We start from the raw sequence: 21,869 nt of genomic DNA on the forward strand, positions 1-21,869 counted from the left end.
TCTTCTGCAACAATGTGGAGGGTTCCATCGACATACTGAATCGGAAGTGAAAAAAAATCACATTGGACTTGAAAGGTTAACACTCTTTCTCGCTCCACAGTTGTTGCCAGACCTGCTGGAGTTTCTCTAGATCCTCTGTCTTTGTTTCAACATCGAATGTTACTCCCCGTTACACTAGCATTCCAGCAAATACCCTGAAGAATGCAAAGTGAAAATCTTTAACAAGCTGAGTTTGTTTTGCAATCATACTTGTGTTCTGTACCATCAAATGACTAGTTATATGATTTTTTTTTAAAAGGAAAAATGGGCATTTCTAGCTCAAGAAAGTCTGTCTCATTTCCTTAAAATAAAAAATGTATTAAATGTACAGCTGTTTGATTTGGGTTTGCTCTTGCGTTCTATCTGGTGATAGAGGAGATTCTTGGTCTGAATTCTGTCTGATTCCCCTGGAGTATTTATTAAGCTCCGGTTACCATGGAATCTGTGCCTGCATTTCCTGTTCTCAGGGCCTGAGGCCCCCTCTCTCTCAATAGGTCACTTCCTCCAACTTTATTAATAGTGTTAGCTTAAATTAGCTGGCTGAGTTTGAAAGTACTGAGCGTACGTTTTGTCCAGTGCTGCATAGCTAGGGACATCTCGACCCTTCATGTTCTGTGATGTTGTGTGAAGATAGGGAGCTTGTAGTCAGGCAAATAGCCTGGTAAAACAATCCTGCCTTGGTATAGCACCTCTGTCAGAGTGAAGCAACCCAAGGTGGATGGGATGTCTAATTGACAACATTTGACAGTGACCGTCATGGGTAGTGTTAGGACTGGTGGCCAAAAGAACACAAGAGCACAGGAACAGGCCCTTTGGCCCTCCAAGCTGATCATCATGCCCTAACTAAACTGAAAAACAAACCTTTTGTCCCTTATTCGGTCTGTATCTATCAATTCCCTCCCTATTTATGTAACCATCCAGATGCCTCTTAAATGTTCACATGGGCCTGATTTCAGGATTTAGATTTTTATTTTGAGGAGGAAATCCAAAGTTTGAGTTCCACACGGCTATGATGGAGGGAGGGAGGAGAATTGAAGATGCGCAGGATGTGGCACAAGCCCAGAGAACGTCGAACCCAGCAGGTCTCTCAGCATGTGTGGAGAGAGAGGGACAGAGTTAACGTTTCACGTTCGGTAAGACCTTTTCAGAACTGAAAAGGAGTCAGACTGGACTGGAAACATTAACTCTGTTCCTCTCTCTTCACAGATGCTGCCAGACCTGCTGTGTTTCTCCAGTATTCCCACTTGTTTCAGATAGCCAGCATCCACAATATGTTTGCTTTTATTTATGTTGTATAAGACGTGGACTCTATAAAACGGTTAACTCTGAAGCCTTTGTGTTGCTGTACCCACAGGGATATAAATGATAATCTCTGGGAGGAGCTAGTCAGTTTTAGTTGCCTCTTGAATTTCTCTAGTTTGTTAGACTCCCCTCCTACTGTTAACCTAACGGACATAGCTGTTAACTTGTTCTCTCTATGGAGACGTTCATTCGTTTCTCTCCATGTCATGGAACACCACTTATGTCTCTCCAATGAGAGGGCAGCCCTCTGGTCCATTACGGAGTATGGTAACTCACTCTCTTCTCGTCTCCCCCTTTCCCCACCCCGTCTCTCCTATTCGCTCCCCCCCCCCCCATCTCACCGGTGGTGGCACAGTGGCTCAATGGTTAGCTCTCCTGCCTCACAGCGCCAGGTGACTGTCTGACTGTGTGGAGTTTGCACGTTCTCCCCGTGTCTGTGTGGGTTTCCTCCGGGTGCTCTGCTTTCCTCCCACAGTCCAAAGATGTGCAAGTTAGGGTGGATTGGCTGTGTTAAATTGCCCGTAGTGTTCAGGGGTGTGTACATTCAGTGCATTAGTAAAGGGTGAATGTAAAATAGTAGGATAGGGGATTGGGTCTGGATGGGATACCCGTCGGAGGGTCGGTGTGGACTTGTTGGGCCAAAGGGCCTGTTTCCACAGTATAGGGATTCTATATTCTATCTCCCCCTCTTCCCCCCACTCGTCTTCTCCCCTCTTCTCCTTCTCTTCCCCTTTACCCCTCCTTCCCCCGTCTCCCCCTCTTCCCTCTCTGTCTCCTCTCATCTCCCTTCCCCCTGCATCTCCCCTTTCACCCCATCTCTCCCCTTGTCCCCCCCATCTTCCCGCCCCACCATCTCTCCTCTTCCCCTCCCCCCATCCCAACACCCCCCATCTCCACCTCTCCAATGAGAGACCAGGCCCATGGTCATTTGAGGCAATAACTTTATCTTTCCAACGACATTATCTCACTTCCCTTCCCTGTAACCTGCGGCCTTACGCCTATGTCACAAACATATCCTGTTACTCAGGAATAAGCCTCTTCTGCCAAGACCGCAGGTGGCCATCTGTCATAAGACTTTGAATGTAAGAATTACAAACAGGATTAGGCTATTCAGCCCCTCAATCCTGCTGCACCGTTCCATAAGGTCATGGTATCCTCCGGTCCATGTTTCCACCTATCCATGATAACCTCACTTATCAAGGATCGAGCTACTGTGTCCTTAAAATGTTCAAAGATTCTGCTTCCATGTTTTCAGGAAGAGAATTCCAAAGACACTTGACCCTCAGAGAAAATGTTATTTTCCTGACCTCAATTTTCAACTCTTAATTTTTGAATAATATCAGCAGCTTCTAGTTTTTCGACAACATGTTGATATCACTCCTTTTTAAAGGTGACTGAGACTGGATACAGTACTCCAACAAAACTTTCCCCCAGCAATGTGGTTGACTTTTAACCACCCTCTGGGCAATTAGGGATGGGCAATAAATGCTGCCCTGGCCAGTGACACCATCATCCCGTGAATAAACAAACAAAATGCGTTTTACAATGCCCTGTCTGTGGGTTGGCAGTGCTGTACTGCAGCGAGAGAGACAACACCCTGGATACGGAAAGGGAAACTCTGAGAAGAGAGGTGCTCCGTCACTTTCCAAGCTAACAGCAAGAATCATTTGGCATTGTGAAGCCAAACCAGAGGAAAGAGGCAGCCTTCTGCATTTTTATTTGATTTCGCAGTGAGTCTGGGGAATAAATTCCATTCACTGCAGGTCAAACTTTCCACTCTCAGCTCGCCAGCCCTGAGCTGAGCAGTTGCCTCAGTCAGGCCCAGTAATTACCTGTGCTGGTTTGATAGAACTCTGCAATCTAACAGGACGCTCATATTTCTGAGTCTCTGCTGACAGGAGACAGACACCAGCTTCTCACTTCATGACTACAGTGTATATTCTTCAACCTTCTTGGCCCTGACTGTTTAAACTTGCACAAATGACTCTCGCTCTATCCCTCCCCTCATATCCATTTGTCCCCCATGTCACCTCTCTCTCTCTCTCTCTCTCTCTCTCTCTCACACACTGTCTGTGTTCTCTTTCTGTTCTCTTTCTCTGTTCTCTCGTTCTCTCTCTTCTCACTCTCACTGTCTCTGTTTTCTCTCTCTCTCTCACCCATGTTCTTAAACTCTCTCTCCCTCATTCTTCCCAAAAATGCTTTCTCCCATTTTTTTCCCTTTCTTGTATCTTTTTCTCTATTTTTCCAGATCTAGAGGGCATAGGTTCAGGGTGAGAGGGGAAAATTTAAAAGGGACCTAAGGGGCAACTTTTTCTCGGAGGGTGGTGCATGTATGGAATGAGCTGCCAGAGGAAGTGATGGAGGCTGGTATAATTACAACAGTTAAAAGGAAAAGTTTAGAGGACCAAGTGCTGGCAAATGGGATTAAATTAGGTTCGGATATTGGCATGGACAGGTTGGAACCAAGGGTGCTGTACATCTCTGACTCTCTTGCTGTGTTCTATCTCTCCCTCACTCTGTGTTCATTCCCTCTTGTGCTCTCTCTCGTCCGTCTCTATGACTTATCATTCGCATTCTCTTTCTCCCATCTTCTGTCTGCCAATATTCCCTCTCTTTGCCCCTCCACCCAGTGTTTCTTTTCTCTCTCTCTCTCTTTGAAGTTCAGTTCTTGGCAGCTTTGAATAAATGAGAGAATATTTCCTAAACTTTTGCCTTTGCACACATTTCAGCCAAGACCTGAAGTCAATTCGAGAGTAAGTTCAGTTTCTTCAGACAGGAAGCAGCTGAGCTGCTGTATCATGGTGAGGGGGCAAGGTCTTTCTAGGTCAAACAACAACAATGATCAGGCTGTCCTCTGTCTGCAGCCTTCACTCCCACCACCAAGTGCATCAGCAAAATCCAGCAGACACAGGGAATCGAAAATAAAACAAAAGATACTCACAACATTTTGCAGGCTACAGGTCATGAAGCTGAGACATTGATTCTGTTTCTCTTTCTCTCATCGCAGTCTGACCCCCTCAAATGTTTCCAGCATTTTCTGTTCCATTTATTATTCGAATACTCTAACAATATAACCCAACTGGAGGAAAAATGTCCCCCCGAGAGTCCTAACAAATATTTATCCGAAAATTGTCATCACTGCAATAAGGTCACCTGGGTGTCATCAGGCTGTGGGATCTTGCTGTCGAAGTTTGGCTGTCCGTGAAGAATTGTTGAAAGATTAAAGCACAGCTGGAGGCCTTTTGGCCCATTCTGTCCTTGGTGGCTCTTTGCAAGAGGCACAGTGGCTCAGTGGTTAGCACTCCTGCCTCACAGCAGCCAGGACCCGGGTTCAATTCCAGCCTCAGGCAACTATCTGTGTGGAGTTTGCACATTCTCCCCGTGTCTGCGTGGGTTTCCTCTGGGTGCTCCAGTTTTCTCCTACAGTCGTAAGGTGTGCAGGTCAGGTGGATTGGCCATGGGAAATTGCCCACAGTGTTCAGGGATTTTTAAGTTCTGTGCATTAGTCAGGGGTAAATCTAGAGTAATAGGGTAGGGGAATGGGTCTGGGTGCGTTACTCTTCAGAGGGTCAATGTGGACTTGTTGGGATTCTATGATGAAGAGAAACTCACCCTGTCCAACTCCCTCACCCTTTCTCTGCAAAGAGTGGATGTGGAGAAGATGTTTCCACTTGTAGGAGAGATTGGGACCCAAGGGCACAGCCTCAAAGTGAAGGGATGACTCTTTCGAACTGAGATGAGGAGGAATTTCTTCAGCCAGAGGGTTGGGAATCTGTGGAACTCATTGCTGCAGAGGGCTGTGGAGGCCAAGTTGTTGAATGTATTTAAGACAGAGGTAGGTTCTTGATTGATAAGGCGTTCAAGGATTACAGGGAGTAGGAGGGTGAGGGTGAGAAATGTATCCTACATGATCGAGTTGAGGAGCAAATTGACGGGCCCACATTCTGCTCCTATATCTTATGGTCTTATGGCTCCTTGGACAGTACCTTTGAAACCTAGGACCTCTCCCATCCAGAAGGACAAGGGCAGCAGATACATGGGAACACCACCCCCTGCAAGTTCCCCTCCAATCCACTCTCCATCCCGACTTGGAAGTATATTGCCGTTCCTGCTGGGTTGAAATCCTGGATTTCCCTCCTTAAGGGCATCATGGGTGTCTCTGCACTCCATGGACTGCACCACTTTGTCCAGGCCAATTGGGAGAGCAGGCAGTAAATGCTGGTCAAATCAATGATGCTCCTGTCCAGTGAATGAATAAAAGGAACCATCATGGAACAGCCCTACAAACCTCCTGGAATTCTGCACTCCTCCAAAGAGGTCTGCATCCCCACCTCCATTCCTCTGTCTATTTTTGGAGCCATTGTTTCCCTGGACTCTGGATTCTGGGACTTTCTTGGTGGATCTTTCCACGATTCCTCATTTTTCTGCCTTCCACTGACCTCTTTGTGTCAAAGGCTTCCCTTCCTTGCGTTCTAGCTGAGCATCTTGGCGGGGTGTATCCCATTACCAGCGCTACATAAGTGCGGGTTGTTGTCAGAACCGACTGACATTCAGTGTCCATGAAATCATGACTTTGAGAGATAGAGCCAAGTCCTTCAGAGGAGGAAGATTTAATAAGCCAAGTGAACTGGGAAGTCTTGTCCAACATTATTCTGATGTTATAAAATTATGAAGTCAAAGATTGATTAACAGTGTGACCGGTTTTTGACTATGACCTTGTGATTCAGTGTCTGTCCCTGTGGTTAAGCAATGTCAGTAGTGTTGTTGTTTAGGTCGTCTTTCAGTCTTAAGTGAAATTCCAGAACATTCCAGAGGAAATGGATAGCAGACCTCATGTGCTGGTTGTGAATTAGACTTCGTACATACACATATTTGGTAAAAGGTTGTACTGGTGATTCTCTGAGTGGGATCATCCAGACAGCAAGACAATTAAATAAAGCTCACTTCCTACTTCAGTCCCCCCTCCCTCTCACCGCTCCTGCCTTACCATATAGTTGAGTGTTTAACCCTCAGTTCTGGACCAACACAATTTGTCCAGTTTGATAATAAGAGACGAGTTGTAGCAGATTTTTAATTTTCCCATTCAGTATGTGAATGTTTCTGTAATCTGAGGGTCTGTGTCTGTGTGTCTGCACATCCTATAACTATGTGTGAAGGAGTGTATCTCTGACTGTTGTCGATGTGGGGAAGTGTCAGGGCGTGTGTGTGTGTGTGTGTGTGTGTGTGTGTGTGTGTGTGTGTGTGTGTGTGTGTGTGTGTGTGTGTGTGTGTGTGTGTGTGTGTGTGTGTGGTCTCTCTCTCTGTCTCTATTTCTCTCACACACTTTTTGTGTGGGTTTCTATGACTGGAACTGGCCAGTGATATCCATGTCCTGTGAATGAATGTTTAAAAATCATAAATCAGGGACTGAGAACTATCTATGAAATGACATAATTTTGTGCTGAAATGGTTGACTCTTACCTGCTCCCTGGGACGGTCAATAAATGCTGGCCTAGCCAACGATGCCGTCTTCCCATGGAAAAAAAATTTTAAACTCTTGAGGTTGCACAATGGTACGATGCTCATCCAAGAGAATAAATAAAGCCAAGGCCTCAACGCAATGGGAAGAATGAAGATCCAGAGATTGGCCAGTAAGCAAAATCCCCTCATCCCAGCTGAAACAAGCTAGAACTTTGGACTGATAACCCTGCACATGCCCAAAGAGATTTGGAACAATTTGCATGTCACAAAGTCATTGACTCGAGAAGATTATGAAGGTATTTTTTTCAGGGTTTTGATGTCTCCCAGGTGAATGTTGTCTAATGAGCAGACAAATGTACACATGTTGGTGAAAGAGTAGGCCATTCAGCCTCTCGAGTCTCTTCTGCTATTCAAAAGAATCATTTCTAATCTGATTGTAACCTCAAATCTTCAATTCCTTGTTAATCTTACACACCCACTCCCTCCCGCCCTCTTAAGTCATAGAGTCATAGGGTTGTACAGCACGGAAACAGACCCTTCGGGCCAACCTGTCCATTCCGACCAGATAACCCAACCCAATCTAGTCCCACCTGCCAGCACCCAGCCCATATCCCTCCAAACCCTTCCTATTCGTATGCCCATCCAGATGCCTTTTAAATGTTATCATTGTACCAGCCTCCACCACTTCCTCTGGCAGCTCATTCCATACACACACCACCCTCTGTGTGAAAGAGTTGCCTCTTAGGTCTCTTATTTCTTTCCCCTCTCACCATAAACCTATGCCCTCTTGTTATGGACTCCTCCCACCCCAGGGAAAAGACTTTGTCTATTTATCCTATCCACGCTTATCTTGCTTATCATGAATCTATCCACCTTCTGCCCTTCAAAAGTATACAAGGTCTCTGCTTCCAACATCTTTCGGAAAAAGGCTTCCAAAGACTCACGACCCTTTAAGAGAAAACACAGTCATGTCATCTCATGCTTTTAAACAGGTAACCTCAGATGTTTGAATAGTGAGGCCTAGTTCTGGATTTTCTCTCACAAGAGGAACCATCCTCTCCACTTCCGCATAGTTGAGACACCTCAGGGTGTTCACGTAGATGTGAGAGCAACTGAGCATCAACTGAGGAAATGATGCTTTAAAACAGTCTGAATTCCTAACTTTGTCCGTCTCTATTCTCTCCCCTCCCGGACTGCACTCACGGCATTGCTGAGAACAAAGGGAAGTTGGAATATGACACCCAAGTTCCAAATGCTTTGACTATAAATCATAGAATCTCTAAGTGTTGGAAGAGGCCATTCAGCACACCAAGTCCACACCAACTGTCCGAAGAGCATCTCGCCCAGACCCACAACCTATCCTTGTAACTCTGCATTTCTCAAGGCTGACCCACTTAACCTGGACCCTATGGGCAATTTGGCATGGCCAATCGACCTAACCTGCACATCTTTGGACAGGTGGGAAACTGGGAGTAGGAGCTGTGTTCTTATATTTGACCACCTCACCTTTCGTTACCTCCTACACGTTTACTCCAGTTAGCTCCTTCTGAAGTGTGGCCACACTTGTGATGCAGGTTTGCATCATAGATTCCAAACAGTGCAGAAGGAGACTTTTCAGCCCATTGAGTATGTACTGACCAATTGAAGGGCATACCACCCAGATCCAAACCCCATTGCATTGCCCTAGAACATAGGGCATTATGGCGCAGTAATGTTGCACCAACCTGGGATTTTTACCACGGCACCTTCCTGGACACCACAGGGCAATTTTACCTTTAAGCATGGCCAATCTACTGAACCTGCACATCTTTGGACCGCAGGAGGAAACCCCATGCAGACACAGGCACAATGTGCAAACTCCACATGGGCAGTCACCCTGAGGGGGGACTCGAAACTAGGTCCTTGGTGCTGTGGGGCAGTAGTGATAACTACAGAGCCATCCAGGGATGGGCATTGGCAGTGACCAGACAGTCTATTTTTGTGAAGATGGTTGAGTAATTAAATATTTGCCACAATACAAGAGAGAGAGGGGGAGCACCTCTGACCACTGTCAACACGAGAGAAGATCAATTTAACATCTCATCCTGCCTCGATGTGTGTTTGATGCTCCAGACGAACAAGGGCGGGCAGTAAAGTCATAGAGAACAGGAAAGCTAAGAAGACAACCATTTGGCCCATTGAACCTTGTACTGGTTTTATTTCAAAGAATAATCCAGACAAACTGTTGTGTCACCATAGTCATGCTAGACCATAGGGGCTGCTCTCTCATTAGAGAGAGAAGTGACTGGTGGCAGTTTAACCTGAGGGCCCCCAGACCAGGATTGTTGGTTTGCAGAGCAGTGTGATGCCAACTGCGTGGGTTCAATTCCCATCACCGGTTTGAGGTTACCAAGGAGGACTCTCCTTCTCAACCTCTTCCCTCACCTGAGGTCTGGTGGCCCTCAGGTTAAACCACCACCAGTTGCTTCTCTCTGTAATGAGAGAGCAGCCCCTATGGGCTGGCAAGACTATGGTGACACAACCACCACCACCAGGTTAAACCACCACCAGTTGCTTCTCTCTGTAATGAGAGAGCAGCCCCTATGGGCTGGTAAGACTATGGTGACACAACCAAATAAATAAAAAGGAGGTGATGGCCTAACGGTATTATCGCTGGATTGTTAATCCAGAGACCCAGGTGATGTCCCAGGAACCTGGATTCAAATCCCACCAAGGCAAATGGTAGAATTTGAGTTCAATAAAAATCTGTGATTAAGAGTCTAATGATGACCATGAATCCACTGTTGTTTGTTTGGAAAAAAACACTTGGTTCACTAATGTCCTTTAGGGAAGGAAACTGCCACCCTTACCTGGTCTGGCCTACATGTGACTCCAGACCCACAGCAATGAGGTTGATTCTTAACTGTCCTCTGGGTAATTAGGGATGGACAATAAATACCACCTAGGCAGGGACGCCCTTGTCCTGTGAATGAATAAATGCCTTGGTGTGCCCATTTGCCACCGGGCAGTGGGGACCCTCAGTAGAGTGCTCTGTACGCAAGAGTCCTCCCCCTTTCTCTCGGGGATCTAGGGTGGAGGGTGCTGCACGCAGCGGTCCCCTGCAACCGCAGATTGTGGCGGTTCACGGACTCCCAGCCCAACTGCTTGTTCTGTGGTGCTGTGGAGTCCGTGGACCATGTGTATATTGGGTGTGGGCGTTTGCACTCCCTTTTTGATTTTCTGAAAAACCTCCTCCTCTGTTTTTGGTTGCACTTCAGTCCCACGCTCCTGATCTTCGGGCACCCGGTACAGAGGAGGGAGGGCAGGTCTGAAGACCTCCTCGTGGGTCTGCTCCTGGGCCTGGCCAAACTGGCCATAAACAGGTCCAGGCAGCGGGCCGTGGAGGGGGTTGTTAGGGCCGACTGCCTGCCCCTCTTCCGCGGTTACGTTAGAGCCCGGTTATCCTTGAAGAAGGGGCACGCGGTGTCCACCAACACCCTGGAGTTGTTCAGGGAGAGGTGGGCGCCGCAGGGAGTGGAGTGCGTCATTTTCCCCTCCAACTCTATTTTGATTTAGTCCCTGCCCTCCCCTTCACTGTTTTGATCACACAGCATTGCCCTTTGATGTGAAGGGCACTGCTTGTCACTGGCCACTTGGGTGTTTCCTTTCCTCCTGGTGGTGGAAATTGAATAAAGATTCGTGCACCTTGTGTCTCTCACTGTGTCTCACACCCGCACACACACAACATGGGGGCTGGGGAAAAAATAAGCACTACCGCAGTTAGGGGGTAGTGTGGGGTAATTAAAGAAAAAAACCCAGGAGTGTTAGAGGTCCTGTTCACAAAACAAAAATGCAGCTTTGACAAGGTCACCCATTTCCAGAGGCCATGAAATGAGAGGAATGAGTGTGGTTCATACTGACCTGTTCTGCCAAAGATGGTATCACCTCCATTTGTCTTTTCTCTTAGGCCTCAAGCTGTTCAATATGGGCCAAAGCTGTCTGCAATGCACGAAATATCTGCTGTTCATTTTCAACCTCATCTTTTGGGTGAGTGAACGCTTATCTATCTTTTCTCTTCGATCAGTGTTTGTGTTCAGTCAGGGGCATTGCGAGGTCAGCATTGGCACTGAAGAAGGCTGTGTCCAAATAGATAAAGTGGCCGTGGACCATACCTACTGCGCTAGTTTCAATGGGAGATTGCCGAGACATGAGTTACTCTGGAACCCTGCTCTCTGGATGCTGGATTAAGATCCACCCCACCCCCCACCATGAGTAGTACTCTTACTCACAGACGTTCCACACTGTCACAGTCACGGCAGTCAAATGGAATTGTCATTGCCCTATCCTGACTCATTCAGAGCTGGGGCTGTCCATTGTTGCAGCTCAAGGGATGATCAGGGCCTAGTGGTGTCACAGGTGGAGTATTAATCCAGAGACCCATGTAACATTCTGGGGAAACCTGATTCAGCAGCATCATAAAATCCTGATAGTGTGCAAGCAGGCCATTCAGCCCATTCAGCCCAAGTCCACATCAACCCTCCGAAGAGCATTCCACCCCTCTCCCCAATCCTTGTAACCCTGCATTTCCCATGGCTAATCAACCTAATCTGCACATCTCTGGACACCAAGGACAATCCACCTAACCTGCACCAATTTGGACTTAGAATCATAAAACCCCTACAGTGTGGGAGCAGATCATTTGGCCCATTAGGGCCCCACTGACCCTCTGAAAAACATTCCATCCAGACCTACTTCTATCCCTGTAACCCTGCATTTCCCATGGCCAATCCCCCCTAATCAGCACCTCTTTGGACTGTGAGAGGAAGCCAGAGCACCCGGAGGAAACCCATGCAGACACGGAGAGAACATGCAAACTCCACACAGTCTGTCGCCCGAGGTTGGAATTGAACCTGGGTCCCTGGCGCTGCTGTGAGGTAGCAGTGCTACCCGCTGAGCCACTGTGCCAGCCAGTGAATCCCTCCGATGGTGGGGTTTTAAAAATCCGGAATTAACAGTCTAATAAAGATCATGAGGCCATTGTCAATTGTCGGGGGGGATATAAAGCTGGTTCATTAATGTCCTTACCCTGATCTGTCCAGACCCACAGTAATGCTTAACTGGCAATTAAAGATGGTCCTGCCCAGATCTGACCACATTCTGTGACCGAGTGTTTTGGTGAATACAAAGACCCACCAAGTCACTGTCTGAATCTCCTCCCTACTGCTGTTCTTTCTCTCTGAGAAAATCATGACCTCTCTAGAAAGATGTTATTTCATTTGCAATGAAAGCAAGTCCAAAATCATCAATATAATCAGCAAAATCTGATTATCTACTGGCCCTCCAATAAAGGAGGAGAGCCAAAATACGCCTAATGCTGTAAAACAGATGATTTAAAAATCTATGTAATTCATGAAATATCAGGCTTGACCAAGTGCCAGTTGGATTAAATTTCAGAGATAAAGCTTGGGTAGTAAATCCCTTGATGCTAGCCCTTTAATAAGGAAGGAGACTCCTCCTTCAACAGTTCAAGAGCATTCCAATATGAGTCCAACAGCTGAGTGGGTGGAATGGGGGAAGGAAAGGGTCTCAATAATAGTCTTTGGCTTTACTGCAATTCTCTAGAGAATTTGAACCATGCATGTTAGACCTTGCCTTTCCACCCTGTGTGTTCCACACACTGCCAAAGAAAGTTGGGAGCTATGCCCAACAACTAACAGCAACCAAATGCAACTCATCAAACGGTGGGAATAGCTCTTGATACAACCCTAACCCAATAGTATAATGTAACTCCAAAGTATGGGGACCCCGGCAAGTGTTGCATTTGAACAATGTCTCGGTCCCCGAGGTTAAGCTTTCATATTATGATCTTCAGATGTCCAAAAGCCCCTCCAACGCTTGAAAGTAGAGTCGCAGGGAAATAGGACGATGAAGGCATTTGGTATGCTTTCCTTTATTGGTCACTGTATCGAGTACAGGACATTGGTTAGGCTACTATTGGAATATAGGTAAAAACAATGACTGCAGATGCTGGAAACCAGATTCTGGATTAGTGGTGCTGGAAGAGCACAGCAGTTCAGGCAGCATCCAAGGATGCTGCGCTGTTCCAGCACTACTAATCCAGATACTGTTGGAATATTGCGTGCAATTCTGGTCTCCTTCCTATCAGAAAGATGTTGTAAAACTTGAAAGGGTTCAGAAAAGATTTACAAGGATGTTGCCAGGATTGGAGGATTTGAGCTACAGGGAGAGGCTGAACAGGCTGGGGCTGCTTTCCCTGGACTGTTGGAGGCTGATGGGTGGCCTTATAGAGGTTTATAAAATTATGAGAGGCATGGGTAGGATAAATAGACAAAGTATTTTCCCTGGGGTGTGGGAGTGCAGAACTAGAGGGCATAGGTTTAGGGTGAGAGGGGAAAGATGTAAAAGAGACCTAAGGGGTAACGTTTTCACACAGAGGGTGGTACGTGTATGGAATGAACTGCCAGAGGAGGTGGTGGAGGCTGGTACAATTGCAACATTTAAGAGGCATTTGGATGGGTATATGAATAGGAAGGGTTTGGAGGGATATGGGCCAGGTGCTGGCAGATGGGACTAGATTGGTTTGGGATATCCAGTTGGCATGGACAGGTTGGACCGAAGGGTCTGTTTCCGTGCTGTACATCTCTATGACTCTGTCTCGTTTGTGAAGTGCAAATTTGAGTCAAAGTCAGGGATTTAACTTTCCCCGCCTGGAGACCTTGAGACGGAAAGCCAAGCTGAAGGAGCACTGCAGCATCTTCACACGAGAAATAGGAGCAGGGTTAGCCTTCTGAGGCCTACCCCACCAAACATTGTGACCACGCCTGATTGACACCCTCCACATCACTTTCCTGCCCACCTCCATGATACTCCAAGAGATAACAAATCTATCGATCGCTGCTTCAAACATATTCGATAGATGGAGTAACATCACAATTGTCCTTGAGGGTCATTCTCTCATTAGAGAGACACAACTGGAGGTGGTTTAACCTGAGGCCACCACACCTCAGTCGAGGGGAGAGGTTGAGAAGGAGATGGTAACCTCAGCCTGTTCAGGGATTGAACCCACGCTGTGGGAACAACTCTGCATCACAGACCAGCCATCCAGCCAACTGAGCTAATCAGTCATGGTAGAATATCCACTGCCCAAATGGGGTAGAAATTCAGTTCGTAACGCTTTTGAGTGAATATATTTTTCCACATCTCATCTTTGATCATTTGCTTTCTCATGTATCTGGACCTCCTTCCAGTGAAACAGCCTCCCAGTATCTACCTTCTCAAGCCCCTGCAGAGTCTTGAATGTTTCAGTTAGATCACCATCTCCTTCCAAAGTACAAAGAATAATTACCCAATTTTTTGTTCAGCATCTTTACATAGACAGCTCTCCCATCCTAGGCACCAACCTTGTGAACCTTTGCTGTATCACCTCCAATGCAGATACATCCTTCCTTCAATATGGAGACCAACCAATGGTCATGATGTCTCCACAGCCCTCTACAGATCTAGCAAGATTATCTTATTGTTATACACCATCCCTCTTACAAAAGGCCAACGCACCATTTGCCTTCCAAATTACTTGCTCTGCCTTTATGCTCAGAAGTTTATTTCCATTCATTCATGGGAAAAGGGCCAATACTAATTGTCTGTCCCTAATTGTCCTTGAGGTGAGGTGCCATCTTTTAAGTGAAATATTCACTCGTCTGCCCCTCTCACATGAAAGATCCTCTGGCATTGTTTGCCCCACTTCAGTCCCACTTTCCTTTGTTGGGGGAGGGGAGGGTCGGTTAGCTCAGTTTGCTGGATGGCCAGTTTTCAATGCGTAGTGATGCAAACAGTGTGCACTCAATTCCCACACCAACTGACGTTACCATGAAGGACTCTCCTTCACAGCATCTCGCTCACCTCAGATTAAACCACCACTAGTTTCTCTCTCTCTCTCTCTAACGAGAGAGAACAGCTCTCTAGTCTGGTAAGACTATGGTGACTTTGATTGAGGGACAGTAAAGGCAATGTAAAAAAAATAATAATCTGGTAATTACACACTGCTACCAATGTGAGCTTGTTACGTGCAAGTTGTTTCCTACGTTTTACAACACTTCAGATGTTGGCTGAAATACGCTCTGAATTGTCCTGAGGTAGTGTAAGGTATAAATATGAGCCCCATCACTACTTCTAGTATTAAATCCCTGGTACTGTTATAGTTAGCACCAACTAAGTGATCAGTGATTGAACATCGAAGTTGTGGCCTTTGCAGGTCAGTACAGCTCATCACTACCTTCAGGAATATAGTTCTCCAACTGACTCATCGAGGGAGATTCCAGCATTCTAACATAACATTGTAACCTGCACTTTCACCCTTGGTCCTTGTTGAACTATATTGGCTCCTTGTCTGACAACTTCTCATCTTTAAAATTCTTATCCTTGAGATCAAGCTCCTCCATTTAGTTTTAACCTTATTCAGTCCGACTAGAATAGTGGAATAGAATCCCAACAGTACAGAATAAGGCCATTTAGCCCCTCGGGTCTTCGCCAATCCTCTGAAGAGCATCCCATCCAGACCCTTCCCCGTGTTACAAAAGCCCCTCCCTCACCTCTGAGCCCTTGGCTAATTTCCCCTCATGAGCCAGCTGTGCCTTCTTAACCCAGATGGCACAGTTGCTCAGTGGTTAGCATTGCTGCCTCACAGCACCAGGGATGCAGGTTCAGTTCCAGCCTCTGGAGTGTGGCGTTTGCACATTCTCCCAGTGTCTGCGTGGGTTTGCTCCAGTTTCCTCCCACGGTCCAAAGGTGTGCAGGTTAGAGTGGATTGGCCATGGTGAGTTTAGGGCGATGGGGTAGAAGGTTAGGTCTGGATGGAATGCTCTTTGGAGTGTAGATTCAAGGGCTGAATGGCCACTGTAGGGATTCTAACCATGTGGAATTGACTTTCTGAAGGACCTCCCCCTCCCTTTTCTTTTTTAAGATAACTATTTATAGTTACCTGATGGTCTTTAGTCACCTGTCTTTTATGTAGCACAGTCTACTGTGAAGCACCTTGGGGGGGCGGCCCCTTCCCGGCCATGTGAAGGATGCTGTATCAATGCAAGTTGTTGTCTCCTGTTCCAGCTGGGAGGCTGCGGCTTGCTGGGAGTCGGAGTGTGGCTGGTGGTGACCCAGGGAAACTTCGTCACCCTCTCTTCGTCCTTCCCTTCTCTCACCGCTGCCAACTTCTTCATCGCTGCGGGCTCTGTCATCATGATCGTGGGCTTCCTGGGCTGCCTGGGAGCAGTGATCGAAAACCGTTGTCTCCTGCTGAGCGTGAGTACCAAACTGCGCCAAATCTCACAGGGACCCAGGTTCTATTCCAGCTACTGTCGGGCTACTGTCTGTGTGGAGTTTGTACATTCTCCCAGTGTCTGCGTGGGTTTCTTCCCACAGTCCAAAGATGTGCAGGTCAGGGTGGATTGGTGGTGGGAAATTGCCTGATAGTGCCCAGGGATGTGTGTGGGCGAGGTGGATTAGCCATGGGTTACAGGTTGGAGGTGTTGGGTCTGGTTAGGATGCTGTTCGGAGAGTCGGTGCAGACTCGATGGGCTGAATGGTCTCTATCTGTGCTGTAGGGAATCTGTGGGTGGGTAACCCAGTGACTGTCTGCCCACCTCTGACCCATGCCCCCTAGCTGGGCACAGTAAAAGGCAGCTCACCGATCTGCTTACCAATCCATTCGAGATGAATCTGACCCTGACTCTCCCCTGGTAGAGTTGGGGCAAGCAGCAGTCAGAAGGTTGACATTGACTACTTTGTCAGAAGCATTGGAAGGATTGGGGTGGGGCACATCTTTACAGAGGGTGGTGTGGGTGTCCCACGTGCAAGACGGTGTCTCACTCTGTGATCCCTGGGGCCATACTGTCATTCATCTTGGAAGGACTAGCCATTACTAGGCTCAGACTAGATTCCTGCTCACTGTGGGTTCCAGCTGTAGGACAGCCTAGATTCCCATTGGCTGGTGCTGCGCTGACTCTCGTTCTGAGGCAGTACATGGGTGCCTGTAAAAGCCAGCTTGCTGAGGTTGTGTTCAGTGCGGGTTTACTGTCAGCTCTGGTCCGTAACCCGCTCCGTCACTCTGCGTGTTAGCCATAACACAGCAGCTCGCATTCCTGCCTCTGGCTGCGTCAATGGGCTGGATGTCCAAGTCTCTAGACCAGACACTCGAGTGCAGCACCCAGACTGTTGCACCTCACGCAGTACTGAGGGTGTACTGTTGGAGGTGCTGTATCCTGGATGAGATGTGAAGCTGAGATCCCATCATCACTCTGAGCTGGGTGTGAATGATCCCATTGGCTATCTGTTGTGTCAATTATTGATCTGCTGTCCTCCTGGACCTACTTGACAGACACTCTTCAAGGAGGGCAGAGACTTTTGGACCGAATGTGAAGCCAGGTTTGGGACTTGATTTTCACCCGGTGTAAACCGCAGATTGGTGCTAGTCTGGACCTGAGTGCAGTGCTCCAGAACATTCTACCATCACTATCTGCTGTTGAGGATTGTGGGGGGTGGTGGTGGTGGTGGGGGTCAGTACCTCATGTCTCTGACTTTAATCAGTTTCCATTGTCAACTTCTCACAACCTCCTCCTGCTTCTTCCTGGCAGTTCTTCGTGGTCCTCCTGATCATCTTCCTTCTCGAAATGATCATCGGAATCTTGTTCCTGTGTAACCAAGAAACTGTAAGTGTGGGTGATGGGCCAGCTTTCCCTGTCACTGCCCCAAACATTAACATCAGTGTCCTCCCCTCTCTCCTCTCCCATTCTTAATGAGCATCAACATCACACACGTAGAGTCCCACTGCTCACTGAAGAATACCTTGCTCAAGAAGTTCGGAAATAGTGATCTTAACAAATGACTGACTGTACGGGCACAGTACACACTTCCTACTCCAGAAAATAAATGTTCCTTTTTTCCTTTGAAATCACAAAATCACATTTTCAGAGGACATAAAATGTTTTGCACGGTAAATTAGAATTCACAACGGGTGAACGCACAAGCAGTGGGACTTGGGTGTATACTGAAATCCCAAAACAATGTTACTCCAGTTGATCAGCTCGGGTCCAGAATTGACTCTGACTGATCGGCCTGTGGTACGATATCTAGGTGACCAGATGCTGTCAATCGCACCCACTGATCATAGAACATTACAGTGCAGTACAGGCCATTCGGCCCTCGATGTTGCGCAATCTGCGAAACCAATCTGAAGCCCATTGAACCTACACTATTTTATTCTCATCCATATGTCTACCCAGCAACCATTGAAATGCCCTTAAAGCTGACGTGTCGAGAGTGTGGTGCTGGAGAAGCACAGCAGGTCAGGCAGCAGGAAAATTGACGTTTTGAGCAAAAGCCCTTCATCAGGAATGAATATTGATAATGTTTACCAGACCCATAATATGTTGAATTGGCTGTCAGAGATTTCAAAACGTTTTATTGCCAATCTATAGTTCAGCAGAAACAACAGTTTCTACATTTTCCTTCTGGACCCTTTTCCCTTTCCAGAAGTTAATCCCTCCCTGAAGAAGAACCCAACTCTTTTTTTTGTGTACCTATATATCCAGAGGTGTGCTTACACACAACCAAATGTGTTTCCTTTTCCCATCACCAAATCACATCTGTTTTTTTTTACTCATCTATTAACCACTGTGAATAAATCACCTGTGTTCCCTGACAAAAGTGAGGGATAGAGGGAGGGATGAACCCAGTCGTTAGGTACAAAGTTCAATGATTTTCATCTCTAGTCAGTCAACTCTAAAGCTGCACTGAAAACAATAAATGCTGGAGATCACAGCAGGTCTGGCAGCATCCATGGAGAGGAAGCAAGCCAACATTACAAGAGCAGATGACTCAAAATGTTAACTTGCTCACTCTCCACGGATGCTGCCTGACCCACTGCAATCTCCAGGATTTGTTGTTTTCAGTACAGATTCCACCATCTGCAGTAATTTACTCCTCCATCTCTGAAACTGTTCTGATTTAGCTTTAAAGGGATTTGCCTTTCTAATACTGACCATTGGAACGGATAGCTCACCCACACAAACCCATTTTCTCATGCATTGATTTAGATAAACCTGTATGCGAAGGAGGAGCTCAAGAATGGCCTGCAATTCTACAACACATCGGGAAACACTGGACTGACCAATGGCTGGGACATCGTGCAGACTGATGTAAGGTCAAGCCCTCTGGTATACCATTCCCTTTGCCTGTTACTGACTAGAGAGATTGACTGGAGTGAAACTGACCATCTTTGTGTGTTTCCTTGCCTGTCTAGTTCCGGTGCTGTGGTGTCGTCCATTACGAGGACTGGTTCAGTGTCTTAAATGGAACCAAAGTGCCCACCTCCTGCTGCTTCAAGCTGGTCCAAAACTGTTCATCTAATCCGAACACCTGGTGGAAAGATGTGAGTCTCAATCTGATGTCGCTATCAGTCTGAGGAGATCCTGAAGGGGAAGGCCACTGCTCAGTATTTGGGATGGGCATAGAATCGTAGTAGGCAAAAGTGAGGACTGCAGATGCTGGAAATCAGAGTCTAGATTAGAGTGGTGCTGGAAAAGCACAGCAGGTCAGGCAGCATCCGAGGTGCAGGAAGATCGATTTTCCTGCTCCTCAGATGCAGCCTGACCTGCTGTGCTTTTCCAGCACCGCTCTAATCTAGAATCCCTACATGTGGAAACAGGCCATTTAGCCCAACAAGTCCACAACGACCCTCCAAAGAGTATCCCACCCAGATCTATTCCCCGTCTCTATTATGCTACATTTACCTCTGACTAATGCACCTAGCCTACATATCCCTGGACGCTACGGGCAACTTAGCATGGCCAATCCACCCTAACCTGCACATCTTTGGACTGTGGGAGGAAATGGAGCACTCAGAGGAAACCCACACAGACACAGGGAGAATGTGCAAATTCCACACAGACAGTCACCCGAGACTGGAATCAAACCAGGGTCCATGGCACTGTGAGGTAGCAGTGCTAACCACCGCATCTTATAAGGAAACAGTTGTACTGGGCTTGTATCTGCTGGTGTTTAGAACAGAAAGGCAGCTCAATTGAAACATATGTATTCTGAGGGCGCTTGACCAAGTGGATGTGGAAAGCATGTTCCCTTTTGTGGGGAAAGTCCAGAACTAGAGACCACTGTCTACAAATAAAGGATCATCCGTTTAATACACAGCTGTGGAGAATCTTGTTCCTCTCAGAAGTTTGTGAGTCCTTGGAAATATTGTCCACAAAGTTGTCTTTGAATCTTTTTAAGGCAAAGGTGAATGGATCCTGGATAAGCGAGGAGGTGAAGTGTTATTGGGAATTCAGATTTGAGGTTACTGAATGGTGGAGCAGGCTTGAGGGGCTGAATGGCCTACTCTTGGTGGATGTGAGTGGGGAAAGTCCCTGAACCGTAGAAAGGTCACCCTGGAGGGAGTGCAGGGGAGACTCACCAGGTGGATTAAATTGAAATAAACAATTATACAAGTTATAAGACCATAAGACATAGGAGTGGAAGTAAGGCCATTCGGCCCATCGAGTCCACTCCGCCATTCAATCATGGCTATGATCATTTCTTTTTTCCAGACGTGGATATCGATGTCGCTGGCTGGGCTAGCATTTACTGCCCATCTCGATCTGTCCTTGAAAAGCTGATGGTAAAGAGCTAAATGCCCTCCTCCTAGTTATCTCTTTTAATGAGAGAAGGAATGCATTTGTCATTGGAAACACAGCCAGAGCAAATCTGTTACAAACCTAGGATATGAGCACTGTTCAGCATTGTGGACTGTCCTTTTAACTCTTAAAGCTGCATGTCAACATGAGGGTTTGACTTGACTGAAAACAAAAAAATGCAGGAAATCACAGTGGGTCAGGCAGCATCCGTGGAGAGAGAGCAAGCTAATGTTTGGAGTCCACTCTTGAAACTTTAGCTTGCTTTCTCTCAACTGGTATTGCCTGATCTCCAGCATTCGTTGTTTGCAGTACAGATTCCAGCATCTGCAGTAATTTGCTCTGTCCTAGGGATTAACTTGTTCCCTTGTGCCGGTAGGCATGCTATGAAAAGGTCATCGAGTGGTTGAAGGACAACGTTGTGGCTGTCTGCATCTTTGGGCTTTGCATCCCAGTGCTACAGGTATGTTACTTTACTTCAACTACTGAGAGTCATAGAGTCGTAGTGATATACAGCACAGAAGCAGACCCTTCGGTCCAACTCATCCAAGCTGACCAGATATTTTTAATTAATTTAGTCCCATTTGCCCGTATCCCTTTAAACCCTATTTATATCCCCATCCAGGTGACTTTTAAATGTTGTAATTGTACCAGCGTCCCTCTGGCAGCTCATTCCATACACACACCATCCTCTGTGTGTGGAAAGGTTACCCCTTAGGTCTTTCCCATCTCACCTTAAACCTATGCCCTCTAGTTCTGGACTCCCCCACCCTAGGGAAAAAACTTTGTCTATTTACCCTATCCATGCCCCTCATGATTTTATAAGCCTCTATAAGGTCACCCTTCAACCTCCGACGCTCCAGGGAAAGCAGCCCCAGCCTGTTCAGCCTCTCCCTATAGGTCAAACCCTCCAACCCTGGTAACATCCTTGTAAATCTTTTCAAGTTTCACAACATCCTTCTTATAGGAAGGAGATTAGAATTGCACACAATATTCCAACAGTGGCCTAACCAATGTCCTGTACAGCTGCAACATGACCTCCCAACACCTGTACTCAATACCCTGACCAATAAAGGAAAGCATACCAAACACCTTCTTCACTATCCTATCTACCTGCAACTCCACTTTCAAGGAGCTATGAACGTGCACTCCAAGATCTCTCCGTTCAGCAACATTCCCGAAGACCCTGTTTTGGGTGTGCTTCTCTGATCCCCAGACTTTGGTGATACTAATCATAGTAGTTTACCATGTAAATTTAGTAAGCAATTAGGGAGGGAAATTGTATGTTAGTCATTATTACAAAGGTATTGGAAAATGAGACTAAAGACATGTTACTATAATTATACTGGGCAGTGGTGAGACCACATCTGGAGTACTAAGTGCAGCTCTTGT

At 46.8% G+C, this 21,869-nt stretch overlaps 1 protein-coding gene across 1 annotated transcript in view; it reads left to right on the plus strand.

Moving 5' to 3' along the window:
- LOC132831152 (tetraspanin-4-like) overlaps positions 1-21,869 on the plus strand; it is a 41,597-nt gene that overhangs the window by 15,356 nt on the left and 4,372 nt on the right. Inside the window, exons 2-7 of the mRNA XM_060849150.1 lie at positions 10,748-10,827; positions 15,904-16,095; positions 17,427-17,501; positions 18,888-18,989; positions 19,094-19,222; positions 20,857-20,940. Coding sequence (XP_060705133.1) covers positions 10,765-10,827; positions 15,904-16,095; positions 17,427-17,501; positions 18,888-18,989; positions 19,094-19,222; positions 20,857-20,940 — 645 coding nt within the window. The 5' untranslated portion in view covers positions 10,748-10,764. The remainder of the gene's footprint in view (positions 1-10,747; positions 10,828-15,903; positions 16,096-17,426; positions 17,502-18,887; positions 18,990-19,093; positions 19,223-20,856; positions 20,941-21,869) is intronic.

The sequence above is a fragment of the Hemiscyllium ocellatum genome, chromosome 33 (genome assembly GCF_020745735.1).
Source record: "Hemiscyllium ocellatum isolate sHemOce1 chromosome 33, sHemOce1.pat.X.cur, whole genome shotgun sequence".
NCBI lineage: Eukaryota > Metazoa > Chordata > Chondrichthyes > Orectolobiformes > Hemiscylliidae > Hemiscyllium > Hemiscyllium ocellatum.